The sequence below is a fragment of the Strix aluco genome, chromosome 20, assembly GCF_031877795.1.
Source record: "Strix aluco isolate bStrAlu1 chromosome 20, bStrAlu1.hap1, whole genome shotgun sequence".
Lineage (NCBI taxonomy): Eukaryota > Metazoa > Chordata > Aves > Strigiformes > Strigidae > Strix > Strix aluco.
Window position 1 is genome coordinate 16,288,773 of NC_133950.1, and position 13,808 is coordinate 16,302,580.

General features: G+C 42.7%; 1 protein-coding gene across 3 annotated transcripts; it reads left to right on the forward strand.

The window, feature by feature from the left end:
* The first annotated feature begins 2,200 nt into the window (after positions 1 to 2,200).
* ZBTB43 (zinc finger and BTB domain containing 43) lies at positions 2,201 to 13,283 on the forward strand. 3 transcript variants are annotated; one of them, XM_074846317.1, is made up of 2 exons: positions 2,201 to 2,298; positions 6,441 to 13,283. In XM_074846317.1, the coding sequence occupies exon 2, from the start codon at positions 6,464 to 6,466 to the stop codon at positions 7,856 to 7,858; it is 1,395 nt and encodes a 464-aa protein (XP_074702418.1). In that variant the 5' UTR covers positions 2,201 to 2,298; positions 6,441 to 6,463; the 3' UTR covers positions 7,859 to 13,283. The 3 variants fall into 3 exon arrangements, with proteins under 3 accessions (XP_074702418.1, XP_074702417.1, XP_074702419.1); XM_074846316.1 differs by lacking the exon at positions 2,201 to 2,298 and adding an exon at positions 2,547 to 4,428; XM_074846318.1 differs by lacking the exon at positions 2,201 to 2,298 and adding an exon at positions 2,547 to 2,678.
* The last annotated feature ends 525 nt before the right edge of the window (positions 13,284 to 13,808 follow it).

The window sequence follows — 13,808 nt, forward strand, 5'->3', positions numbered from 1 at the left end:
GTTCTTCCTTACATGTTCAGTTTGATGAGTGATCTAGGAATGCACATTTGCACTTAAACTTCAGTTAAAAAAGGAAAAAAAGAAAAAAAGTCCATTAACAGTCAAATGAAATGTTTTATTCTGAGTTAAATTAGAGCTCCCTCTTCATCATGCATGAGAGTATTTTTCCTTCATCCTACTTGGGATAAAGCCACATGAATCTGCTTTCCCTTACTCGTTAAAGCTCCAAGATGAACATTTGCTGAGACTGATGGCAGAACTTACCCTCTTGACCAGTCTATCGCTTTGACTCACGATTTCCCCCAATACAGCACTCAGTTACACACCCAATACTGGTTCACACCCCAGTTTTCCCAAGATGCAAAAAAACAATTGCATCTTTAAACTGCCACCTCTAAGAGCGTTGACTTGTCCTGAGGACCCGAGCGCGCTGTCCCTGGGCAAACGATGCCGCATATCCTCCCGACGCCTCTTGGGCTCTTCCAGGCTGCTGCTGGCCCAGCGCAGGCATCTGTAAAGATAACACACACAAAACATGCCATCGCTCTTCCCATTCTGGCTTGACTCCTTCGTGCCTCCTATCTTGCCTTCTAGCTCACACACACCTCCTCCCTTCCTCTCCGTAATCTACCTACGAGGCAGACACCTCAACCTTGCGAAATAACACTGGGGTACCTGCTAGTTTTGCCCACAGGAGGATTCAGAACAAGCAGAGCAGCTGCCCCTGCATCCCTCTGAGACCACTGTCACAGTTTCTACCCGCCCTGCTAGAGACTTGACATCTGACTGGGCTCGAAGACGTTGTTCTCTTGGCCGGTACAGCAACAATGCACAGTCCTTTGGGAGCAGTTCCTGAACTGTGTTTCCTCAATTCAACTATTTCATCACTAAAAGAATTCTACAAATAATATGGGTCTAAGCCTCGCATTGAAATAGTTTAGAAAGGAAGGAAAAACTTGAAAGACGATGCACTTTACCAGGATGTATCATATCAGTCCATCCTTATGTATCTCACACCTGGCAGCAGATTGAGGGCAGGCCAAAAAAGGAATTTTTCCTCTGCCGATACATAAATGGCAGGTCCAACGTAGATACAGTAACGTCACTCTCTTTTACCCAGAACAATTTATTAATAGTGATTTTGTTAGAGATCAGCTCGCTATACGTTCACCTTGTGCTGCATTTCCACACATGGAGTTCTTGCTGAATGGCTCTTGGTTCTAGATCATCAGGAAATCAGGCGAATGCCACATTAATCCAAAGAAACGGACTTGAAGAATGGGAAAATCTTGTATTTAGAATGTAGGGAGAAGGCATTATGGGATTCAGTCCCTCCTTACATATATGCATTAATTCCCACTCAGAAAATTGCAGGAAGTACTTCAAGAGTTGTAATAAAAAATCTTAACTTTAAAAGAAAGACATGTATCTTAAATAGAAAAATAATACCTCAAGGCATACTAAGACAACTAGTAACGTGGTAAAAGTAAACTTAAACATAAAATTTTCTTGTGGACAATTTCCTACAAAATTGCATATTATAATTTGCAAGCCTTTCCCGCAAAGCACATTAACTTGCCCAGGAAAAAAAACAAAAAAGGAAGCTGGACTGGGGATTGTCGTTCTGCTCCAAAATGGATCCTTTGTTCATTTCCAAGGCATGAGATCGCATTTGTTCTGGGAAATGTGTAACGTAACCTGCTTCGGACGCCGTGTTGGGCTGCGCCTCTCCGCTTGTGCCACACAAACCGTCCGCTTTAGGGACCCGGTGCTCGGTGCGGAGTCACCGCCCTGCACAGCGCCCGTGCGGGGCGGCAGCGCCCAGGGCGGGCCCGGCCTCTGGTGCCGCTCCCGGCGGTCGGGGAATGCAGAGGGACAGCGCTGCCGACCCGCTCCCGGCAGTTGCGGCGGGTTCCGCGGCGCTGGCGGAGCGCGGGGCGGGGCAGAGGCCCGCTGCCATGCGCCCCTCTCCCGCGGCGGCGGGGCGGTTCCGGAACCCTTCGGTGCCCGCCCGCCCCTCAGCGGGGGCCGCCGCCGCCACAGCAGGGGGCGCTGCCGCGGGCCCGCGCCCGGTCGCTGCAGCCGGGGCCCAGCGCGGCCCCGGCACCTGGCGCCCCCTGGCGGGCGGGAAGCAGAAGTGCCGGCCCGCGCCGTCACGTGACCGGGAGGCGGAAGAGCCCGCCGGAAGCGGGGGGGCGGCTTCCGGCGTGGCCGGGCTGGGGCGCGCGGGGCAGCGGCGGCCGCACGGCGCTGAGCCGCGGGCGCATCCCGCTATGCGAGAGACTCCGCGGCCCGCAGGTGAGACGCTGCCGCTCGCGGGAGCCCGCGCGGCCGCCCGGCCCGGCGCCGCGGGCCCGCCGCGGGGTGGGGCGGCGAGCGAGGCCTGCGCTCTCCCCGCCGCGCCGGAGGGCTCCCGCGCCGCTGCCCGGCCGGGGCGGCCCTGCCCGGCGGAGCGGCGGGAGGCGGCCGGAGGCGGGGGGGCGGGCGGCGGGCCCGGCCCGCCCCAGGCGGAGCCGCCTGGCCGCGGGGGGCGCCGGGGCCTGGCCGGGCCTGCGGCCGCGGCCTGTAGCGCCGTCCGGGCAGGGCCCCGCCGGGGCGGCCGCGGCGGCCGGAGGGGCGGTTTCATCAGAAGCTCTCCGCGGAGGACTGAACCACCTGCCCGCGAGCGCTTTCTTCAGGTCGTTTTATTTCCAAGCAAGCAGTGTGTGCCTCGTACGTCTCAGCGTTGCAGCTTGGCGACTAATTTCATTTTTATTAATTCAAATGGAAAAACTTTGTTCTTTATGAGCTGGGATCAAGAAAATGCAGAAAGAGACAGAGCAGGTTGTAAAATGAGGAAGTGAAACCTCTTTGGAAAAAAAAAGTTTTCTTGATGTGTATGGCTTTATTCATAGAAAATATTTTACTTACGTTTTGATGGCTTTGGTTTTCATGAGAACTTAAAATGTATAATATAAAAGTCTGCTCCCAGCTGGAACTGTTTCTGTGGTGGCATGCTGAGTCCTTGCTGAAAGGCTGCAGCTTAGGCTAGCGGTAATTACATAAGGTCTGTAGATAAGTCTCTTTAAATTTCAGTTGAACGTGTCCTGAAGGCTTATCTTTTTTGTAGGCAAGTATTGAAAAATAGGCTTAAATCTGAGAATATTCTGAAAGGAGATAAAGAACTGCATCTGCATTAAAAAAAAATAAAATCTGATTGTTTTAAAAAAGATTTTTATAATGTATGCTATGTATAACCTAACTGTTTGAAATACTTAAATAACGTTGTCGAGTTGTTTTAAGCAAAGGGGTAAGAAAAATTAACAATTGAACTGGCAGGCCTACTGTTCTGTTACTCTATGGAAAAATATCAGTAGCTGATTTGGTCTCCTGAAGTGGATTGGGTGTATGGGTGCATGGCAGGACTGATGCTTTAAAGAAAAAACGTGAGAACTGCTGAAGAGGTAAATTTAAAGGTGGTCTTCTGCTATTGTGTAGATGACAACTTGAAGATCAGCTGAACTGTGTGCTTTTCAGAGATTCCTTTTTCAAGGAAGCAGTTGAAAAATCTGCTCTTTCCAATACTCCCTTGGATTTACTAAATTAAAGAACCATTCAGACCACCGAGCAGTTTATATTGACAATCATACAGCTTGTTCTCGGACTAGCTGGAAGTGTTCTATGGCAGCCAGGTTATCAGGGTAGCAGTACTCAATCCAAATTTCACGTTCACACTTAGGTATGACAGTTTCTGCTAATTCACTCTGGTGAGTTGGTTACTGTCTCTAGACTTTTTATTTCACTTGAAAGGTGGGGAAATGGTGCCATATTCTGCACCTTCATGTGAAATTCCCCTATACTTTTGGGAGTACATCTCAAGAAGCTTGTTCAAGGATACACATAATCATTTTTAGCTCATCAAATGCTTAAAGCAGGCTGTGAGGACTCTGGGGAGTAACGCCTTGATGTAAAGGGCTTTCCGCTTTCATAACAGTGTTGGTCAAAGCACTTGAACTGGTGTGCTAGGTATGCAAGTTTTAGTCTGTTTGCTCAGCTGATGCATCTTGGTTACTGTCTCAGAATGTCACTGCTCACCCGTGATTTTTGTGGGGCAGTATTTGTAGGAAAACTGTCTTGTGTCACTAAGTATTTAAAAAAAATAATAATTAAAATTATGACTGATCCTCATCTTAAAGCTGAGGATCCCAAGGTAGTTGGTAAACATGTCTTAAGTTAAGCAGTTATTTCAACCACTAAAACAGTAACGATTTCTGAAAATGTAAAAGCGTATGTGACTGTATACAGCAAGTTGTGGTGCTCAACTATGAAACTCAGTCATTGGACTGTCCTCCAGTGGGAGCTTTGTTCAGCCCTTTCAGTTCCTCCAGCTACCCAGCACTGGAAATTAGTGTAAGATCTGAAGAAAGAAGGAAACTGTGGTCAAACAAGGTACCTTTTTTTTTTTGACTATGTTGCTGTGATTATTTATGATTACAGATGGGTTTCATAAATAACAGGTTATTCTTCCCAGGCGGTTTTCTTCAGAGACCTTCGTAAGATGGTCAGGTTGATACCATGCTTCTAGTAAAAAAGTAAAAGGAAGTTTAAAAGCATAATCTTCACAGTTCTGCAGAAGATGCTGGTTTCAATGTTTACAAGGAGTTTGTGCCTGTATTTATTGAAGAGTCTTGGTGGCTGTCTGACTGCCTTACGCTCTCTTTTCTGGGAAAAACCTTTATGTGAGATAACAGTGAATCGTCTGTGCTCACCTCTGCTCCATGTGCTCATCAGCCTTTTCTAGCTCTGAAACTTTGGAGATGGAACTCTTGAGTTTTTTGGGGAGTGGGGGAGAGTTGTCTGGAATAGGAGTTTGAAAACAGATCGGAATGGTAGGGAAGGGATTATGTAACCATGAGCTGTTGGTTAAACACTGAGTGATTTACATAATCGCTCCTGTGTAGTCTGCATTTCGTAAGCAAGCTGCGGCTTTTTCTGCACTTAGCAGTGACACATTTGTGCCAATGTGCCAGCGTTTTAACACAGTGCACCAAGCCAGCAGGTTTCTGTCGGTGGTTACATAACTGTATGGAAGTATTGTGGTTCTTGTATGGACTCCCTGCAGCAGGATTCACAGCCACGTTTTCCCAGTTCCATATTTCCACAGACATACTTTCATTTCAGAGTCCTCCGGTTGTTTGTAACGCAAGGTCTAGTTTTGCACCATGTTAACAAAGTGCTTTCAATTCTGTACATACACACTATCTGCTGATTTACTGAGTATTCTCTCTCAGGTGTGCAGCCCCATCTGTTAAAACTTTGACACTTTCCCCCTTAGGAGAAATGGAGCTTGATAGAGGAACACTGCGTGCTGCTCCGTGGCTCTTCTGGAATTCTGCTGTATTCCATTTAGGCATTATCAAATTGAAAAATTGCACAAGTTTAGCTTACTCAGACAGTTAATGTTCTTTTGTAGTTGCATTTAAATTTGTCATTATTTCTAATGATAATAATGTGCAAATTTATCTCAAATTCAATTTAAAGCAGACATTTTAAAGAATTGTATTACTGCTTAAAAGACTGTTGACTTTGTAATAAGACGTCTGGATCATGTGGGAATATAAACATTAAAATGTGAGTCTTAGCTGAGCTTCTAGCATGTAATTGTTGCATTGTTACAAATATACAAGGTACATGCAGAAAAAAAATATGTACAGCAGATGTATCACTTTCCTGATTAACATTTTAAATTCTGTAAGGTTTTTCCTAAAGTAAGGAATGTTACAATAACATCTGAAAAAGCTCATTGAAAGATTGGATTATAGTCCTGCAAATGTACAAGATCTTGCTTTTTCACCTTTTGGTTAATAAAACAACAGGGAAATATCACTAAAAGAGTCATAAGCCTCATTCTTACTAGGGTTCTGCCTTTGTAGTCATATGAATTGATATGTTAGCTTTTGAAAATTTCATTTAAAGTGGAATATTTCATATGAGTACAATCAGTCTTTATTAGGGAATCAATGAGATTATTTTGTTGGCAGTTGAAATGCAGAATCTTTCATATGTTGTTATAAACTCTGGGACATCCTGGAGTTAGAACTCTACTGCTGTAATTTCACCAAATAACTGTTTCTGTTATCCTAAACTCATGCTTGAAATGCTCAATCTATCTCAGCTGGGTAACGTGTGTTTGTAGCTCCTGCTGTAGTTGATGAGTCCTCTTGGACAGATGAAGCACAACAAAATGTGCTGTTGTAGCCATTTGTGGCCAAGGTACAACTTTCAGAAAAGGGAGAAATAGAAGTGCAGCAGTGGCATGGGTTCCAGAAATTGTTGGGTTGAGTTCCATGTGGGTCTGCTTAAGTGTTATTTGATAAAGAAAAAAAGAAAAAGGGTAGAAGGAAAGATCAATACTTTACTAAGCAGAATTTCTGTTTCTTTTTGTTTTTCTCTTCTTACAGCACAACACTAAATTTGTAATGAAATGGAGTCTGGGTCAAGCTCTTTTCGAGTGGAATTTCCAGATTTTTCTAGCACCATTTTGCAGAAGTTAAACCAGCAGCGCCAGCAAGGACAATTATGTGATGTGTCCATTGTAGTTCAGGGCCATCTCTTCAGAGCCCATAAAGCTGTTCTTGCAGCTAGTTCACCTTACTTCTGTGATCAGGTTCTCCTGAAAAACAGCAGGCGAATAGTCCTGCCTGATGTGATGAATCCCAGAGTGTTTGAAAACATTCTCCTGTCCACCTACACAGGTCGGTTGGTAATGCCTGCTCCAGAAATTGTTAGCTATTTGACAGCAGCGAGTTTCCTTCAGATGTGGCATGTAGTGGATAAATGCACGGAAGTGCTGGAGGGGAACCCGACAGTTCTGTGTCAGAAGATGAATCACGGCAGTGACCATCAGTCCCCGAGCAGCAGCAGTTACAATGGGCTCGTTGAAACCTTTGAACTTGGCTCTGGAGGACAGACGGAATTCCACAAGGTGCAGGAGCTAAGGGATGGCGAAAACGAAGAGGAGAGCTCTAAAGATGAGCTGTCGTGCCAGCTGACAGAACACGAGTACCTTCCCAGTAATTCTTCTACAGAACATGACAGGCTCAGCACTGGAATGACAAGTCAGGATGGAGAGGAAGGAACCAGCGACAGCGCAGAGTATCAGTACACCAGGCCAATGTACAGCAAACCCAGCATCATGTCTCACAAGCGGTGGATCCATGTGAAACCAGAAAGATTTGAACAAGACTGTGAAGGTGTTGATAATCCTTATGATGAACACCAAGTTTCTGAATCCATGAATGCCATTCAGGCAGATCATTCAATCCAGTCTTCCGGTGTCGAAGACTTTCATATAGGTGACAAAAAGATAGAAGCAGAGTTTGATGAACAGGCAGATGAAAGTAATTATGATGAACAAGTTGACTTCTATGGCTCTTCTATGGAGGAATTTTCTGGGGAAAGGGCAGATGGAAATTTAAGTGCTCACAGACAGGATCTTATGATAGCAGCAGGCTACGGCGAAGGCATTGAAATGGCTGCAGGAATTAAAGAAGAAACGTCCCTCACTGGATTCTCACACGCTGATAAGCTGTATCCTTGTCAGTGTGGGAAAAGCTTTACACACAAAAGTCAGAGAGATCGGCATATGAGTATGCACCTTGGTCTTCGACCTTATGGCTGTGGTGTCTGTGGTAAGAAATTCAAAATGAAACACCATCTTGTAGGCCATATGAAAATTCATACAGGCATAAAACCATATGAGTGTAACATCTGTGGGAAAAGATTTATGTGGCGGGACAGTTTTCACCGGCATGTGACCTCTTGTACCAAGTCATACCAAGCTTCTAAAGCTGAGCAGAGTACTACTGAGATGAACTAAGACATTAGTGCTTACATTTGTTTAGCAGAGTAAGCAAAATTAATTATGCAGATAATGTCTGGTACTTGCTATTGTAAATTCTCCAAAAACCAAGTTTTAATGATTGTGCTGGTATAAGCAGACCAAACTTATTTTCCACAGTATTACTCCAGGTGTTCGATGGGTGAAGTGCAAATGGTTAATCTGAGAGGTGCTTGCGAAATGAGGTCTGTTAGGTCTCTGTGACATGGATTGTAATCACGGCAGTATGTAGAAGCCCTGTTGGTTTTTTTAAGTCTTCTAAATTCACAGTAAAACCCAGCTCTAAATTGACCCTAATCCTGCAAATACTTAGATGAAGCAGGAATTCGAGTAGCCCTAGTTAATGCAAAAGAGAACTAGGATGACCAAGCCAGGTTACATGATTCACGTTTTAATGAAAAAAAAAATTGGACTTCCACCTTAAACTGGACACTGCCAACATACTTAACATGCATCATTAGATAGTCTACGTCATTAAATAGCCTTTGCTGTATTGCTTAATGAAAGGCTGTGTTAAAGGTGGTTTGGCTTTCCTTTATATGTCTTCCATTTTTTTTATCCATCTTCAGTAAAACAAATGTTGTATAATTTTGTGCTGATTTCTATTTAGAGTCTGTAAAGCACTTAAATATAGTTGAGCACTATATAAACTTCAATCTGTATTAAGTATGATTTGTCATTGCTCCTCTAGGGTCTAATGCTGTATGACTCTTGGCTTGATTTTGATTGCTACATCGTGAGAGCTTCTAGAAGTGTGTGTAATAAGTATGTATTGTCAAAAAAAAAAAAAAAGTAAGATGTAACATTTGGGACTTAGCCAAAATAATCAAAGATTTAAACTGTAGTTTTCTGTTCAGATTTTTGTGGCTTACTACAGTAGCAAGTACCAAACTCTGTGGATTCATTAATTGACTTTTTATTGGTACAAAGACTTCTTTGGGAACTTCTATCTAGTTTTAGAAACCTGCTTTAGGAAAATTATTTAGTCATTGATAGGTATTTATGCTTTTAATTCTTTACTCTTTGAATAGTAAGAACTATAATACAGATTCTTGGTACTGAACTACTGTGACTGGTTACATGTGATCACAAGCAGCCAGTGTTGTTTACCTCTTCACGTGAAGTTGCTTGTGGAAAAAAGTAGAAAGCATGGTATGTGGATCTTTTAATGGTACTGCAGAACATGGTACCATGCTCATGTCCGAAGTCAGGATTTTTGCTGGGAAAGTGGCACTTCTGCTTCGTTAGGATGAGGATCTGTGTGCTGGGCTCTCATTCTTGGAGATAGATGCAGGAGTGTTCAGAGTTCTGAGAGATGCTGCCAGCTCTGCAGGTAGAGTGAATGCATCAATTGTAAAGGTGGCAACAGGATTTGGGGGTTGAAAGCTTAATGCAGTCCTGTGCAAAAGCAATTAACCCTTCTTTGTAGTTTACTGAAACATATTATAAAACAGAAGGAGCCTTTAGAGCATACATAGACTGTAACAGAAAGAGGTGATGTCCAAGTACAGTGCTGGTAACATGGGGAAAAAAGTTAACCAGCATCGAAGGCCTAAGCCCGTCTGGCCCCAATTTATGTATTGGATACTGCAATGCGCAGGATAACGTGCTTCAACAGATGACCCTGTATGGTGAAGCAAAACCACACAAAGGTAATTACTATTTAGACGCTTTTTTGAACTCCCAGTATCTTAAGATACAACTGAACTATATCCTGAATGTCTGGTACAAGCTGGGGGTTTACTACTCAGTGGGCTGTAATTACTGTAACTTCTTTTCTGGCATTCTACTTACAAACTTTAATTTTTTTTAAGAGGCTCTTAATTCTTAATCTTCTAATGCTTCAGATATTTTTCATACGGAATTTTGTTAAAACAGATATTCCCAAATATGATGAACCCATTGCTGGCAATGGGCAGGAGTGGTCAGCACCGCAGAGTTCCCGTTCTTAGCACTGAACTCTGCAGTACAGCATGGTGGCCATGTATAACCCTTGTGATCAAGGTAACTAAACAGGGATTTGCTCACTAACACTGTAACCTGCTTAATGTATAGAAGCACTTTGTATTTAAAAAAAAAAAAAAAAAAAAAAACAAACCATAAAACTTTATAAATATGTTTTTTAAACGTAGAAATTATATTCCCTTTATGGTTTGTTTCCACACTGCTAACACTGTCTTTTTTAATATAAAAAAAAAATTATAATGCTTGCCTGTTTACACGAGTGTAGAGGAAAGGGTTCTTGCACTCAGTGGCCCTATTTTTCCATTCTCCAAGGCCTTACTACATACAGGGTGTCATTTCTGCAAGTACCATCGTCACATTTGAGGGAAGGTACTCTCATACTCATTTCAAGAATGATCTTGTGTATTACATTAGTTCTCAACCCCTTTCAAATTGTCACTTCAGTGTTGCATAAAAAGGTTAAGGGTGCCTCTTCCCATTTAACCATGAAAAAGGCTGGTCAGAAACACCAGGCTGAAAACCGTGGTCAAGCAAAAAATTGTTTCTGTTAAACCCAGGCCATCCTACAGAGCTGCCAGCAAAACTGTTTCTTTTACCAGCTTGGAATGACTTTTATATGGGACATTTCAGAGTTAAACATTTACTCCTATTTGCAGTTAGATTACTTTGAAATAAAGCTTTAAAATAAAATGTACTGCGAGAGACACTTTAAAGGTTTTATAACAGGTCCAGTAGATCATATTATAGAACCACGTCCTTTTTTAATGACTTAGCCTGAATAGTAACTTTTTAATATTTGCCTGTTACTGTTTTACCCCATATTATGACATTGTCTTGAAAGTCTAACAAATGTTGCTCCACTGATTTTGTAGCACTCGGCTTTCTGATGTTAATTTACATGAAATCAATTGATTGCAGGAAAATACTGATACGATTGTCGTGAGATCTAGTTAAGAGGATTGATGATTTAAGGGAAGCTTGGGATACATGTCTAAAATCCTTACTTATGCTTATCACAGGCAAAACAATTGACTTGTGTTTTTCCTGAATTTAATGTATTGCCCTCTGACAAACTTCTAATCACTGATTCAGGTATTGGGGGGGGGGGGAAGGTAACAAAACATTACTTAAACACTTAAGGAAGTGTCTTTCCTCCCCCTTCCTCAGGCTCAGCTTAAGTCTAACACCTCTCCTCCCTGCCTCTGTAGTCTCAGTTTCCCTGGTTTTCACTGAGTTGCGCTCTGCCTGTGCCAGTTCTCATCGTGAGGTGACAGATCCCACGGAGGTTGGGCTCACACGCGTGCTGGCTTCTCTGACGCTCTTCATTTCTTAGTGGGTGTCCTCGGCTGGTCGGTGTCCCTGCTGATGGTGACACTGGGCCGTAGTCCCTTCAGGGATGTGCCTCTTCCAGCCTGGGGCTCCTGTGGGCCTCGGTGGCTTCAGAGGTGTACCTGCTCTGGCACGGCTTCGCTACAGGCCAAAGTCCCCTCGGAAGTGAATCTCCTCAGGCGTGGAGTGTATCCTTCTGTGCGTGTGTCTCTGTACGGGTCCTCAGTCTCTTCTCCATGTGTTCTCCCAAGAGCAGCTCTGCAGTTTCTCTGTGTGTGTTTCCAGATGTGTTTCCCCAGGAGTATCTTCTCCTCGTGTGTCTCCCCACACCTCCCGCTAGCAGCTGCCACTCTCTCTTAACCATGTTTGGGCAGAGGCACTGTGCACACCTCTGGTGGAAGTTTTGCCGTGCAGCGGGTTGTTGACACCCATTTCAGAGCAGGCTGGAGCCTGTTTGACTAGCACAGGGCAGTTCACAACCTCTTGGCACACGTCACCCTTGCAGCCCCTGCTATGGAAAAACCGCGATTTATGGCCAGTACGGGTGTAGGCAGTGAACCAAGGCAGGCAGGTGCAGCTTCTGTCAAGCTCTTTGCTAATGGAGTGGTCTTGTTCAAGAGACAAGAAATTACTTCTTGTTTGTGGGGAGGAGGGAAGCGATCCATATATATATATACATAAAAGAAATATGAATGCATATGTATATGATGAATTTCATTAATCTTCCCTTAAGCTTCATCACCTTTAATGATACAGCTTAGAAACATCTGTGCATTTTTATATTGCTCACTGTTGGCTGTAGTAAAGTGAATGTCTTCTGAAACCAGAACCATTGTACACACAGGAGGCTTTGAGAATTTTCTGCTACTGTGAAGCCACTCAATTGTCCTGTCAGTGGTAAGAACACTTAGTGATACTACAACAAAGTTCCTTTTCATTCCATTTTGTAACTAAGATGTTAATTACCATGGAATCTGGGTAACTGCCATTCTGAAAAATTCAACTATTAGCAGGGTTAAGATCTCTGCTTAGGTGTGTATCTGACCCTTTTGAGGGAGGAGGTTCCTATTTCACACACCGCTGTTGTTTTTTTTTTTGTTGTGTTGTTTTGTTTTTTAAACATTACCTTGTTTGTTTTATGGGTGAGCAGGTAGACTCTAGAAGGTACTGTCAGTACAATTTTTGGTCTTAGCTTTTTTTCATCTGAGGTGTTTCTGGGGTTGAGAAACTTAGTCCTGTGTCAGAAGCAAGGCAGATGGTCGAAGGCTGACGTACTGGGGTTCTCATAAAAAGAATACTTGATGTCCCTGTATTAGTGAGCCTGAACAAAGGAGGCGCGTCAGGTCTTGCAATCTCAACACTTTTGCACTGGTGCCAGAGAGGCAGCCTGTCTCTGAATTATGAGAGCCTACAGCAGTATATTGAGTATTTTGCTTTAACAGAATTAGAACCTTTCTCAAAACAACAAAGCTGGTTTTTTGTCATTGGAACGCTTCGTTGGATAGCTAGGCTTCTTTAGCTATAGGCTGTAAACTGTCAGTGCCCTAGAGGGAAGATGCTGGAAAACAAAATGGTATATTTTTAATGTGATTAAATTGTAAGTTCCGATTATTGCTTGAAGCCTGTGTCTGTCGATTGCTGCTCCTTTTTTTCTTATTCATGGGATTCCATATTTCTTCCAGAAATGTAACTGTTTATGCAAGTCAAGTGAATCTTCCTTAATGAGCTATAAGTTTTTATTCTAAACAAGTCATTTATAATAGTAAATTTGCATATCTTGATATTTTGTGAGATGTTATGCCTGTATTGCAGAGGTTGGATAGTTTTGTCTATAAATATTGCTGTCCTGATTGTACAGCATGGTTTTAATTTAATGTTACTGTTCAATATTTTCTTCTTATAGAAGAGTCCCATGCCCCTTTTTTGTATAACATGTTTTAATAAATGTTATCTGTCAACTTTGTAAATGTTTTCTTAAGCTTGAATGAAAGGAATGCATGTCTAGTACTAGTATTTAATATTTCACTTTTGCCAAAATGATAAGTGCTCAAACAAAAGTACAAATCCAAAAGTTGTTGATATATAACTTTATTAAATATATAAAGAAAAAGTCTATCTAGTAACGTGTCTTCTTGAAATGCTGAGAACATGCCAGCCTAGCCTAAGAAAACACTAAACTAAAAACTGATTTTTATAAGACAGTAAGCTGATGAATTTGTGGAATTGGGCCCATTTCTTTGGTGCTTAGGTAATTAGTTCCCATGTTTGTCCAAATTTATCAAACAGGTTTTATTATTAACTGGTTTTTTTCAGAATGGTGATCTCTAAAGTTACAGTACAGAATGTACAGGCTGATAAGAAAATTCCAGAACACTCACTTCATAGTAGCAGCAACTGCATGTCCAAAACGCCTGCAGGTAAATTCGAAGTAGGTACAGGTATCATGTAGATTATTTTTTTTCTTCACAAAGTATGAAAGAAATTTCATACTGTGAAAAAGTATTAAAGATTAAGTCTCTATTATCTTCCTGTGAGGATTCCTCCTCTCCCTGATTAAATTTAGATACTTCATGAACAATTTCCTTTGCCCCACCTCAGTCTGTTCAGCCCTCATGGATCTGTCATAGCTGATGCT

Coding starts and splice junctions, on each gene's coding strand:
- ZBTB43 (XM_074846317.1), top strand. CDS start 6,464: ATGGAGTCTGGGTCAAGCTCTTTTCGAGTGGAATTTCCAGATTTTTCT.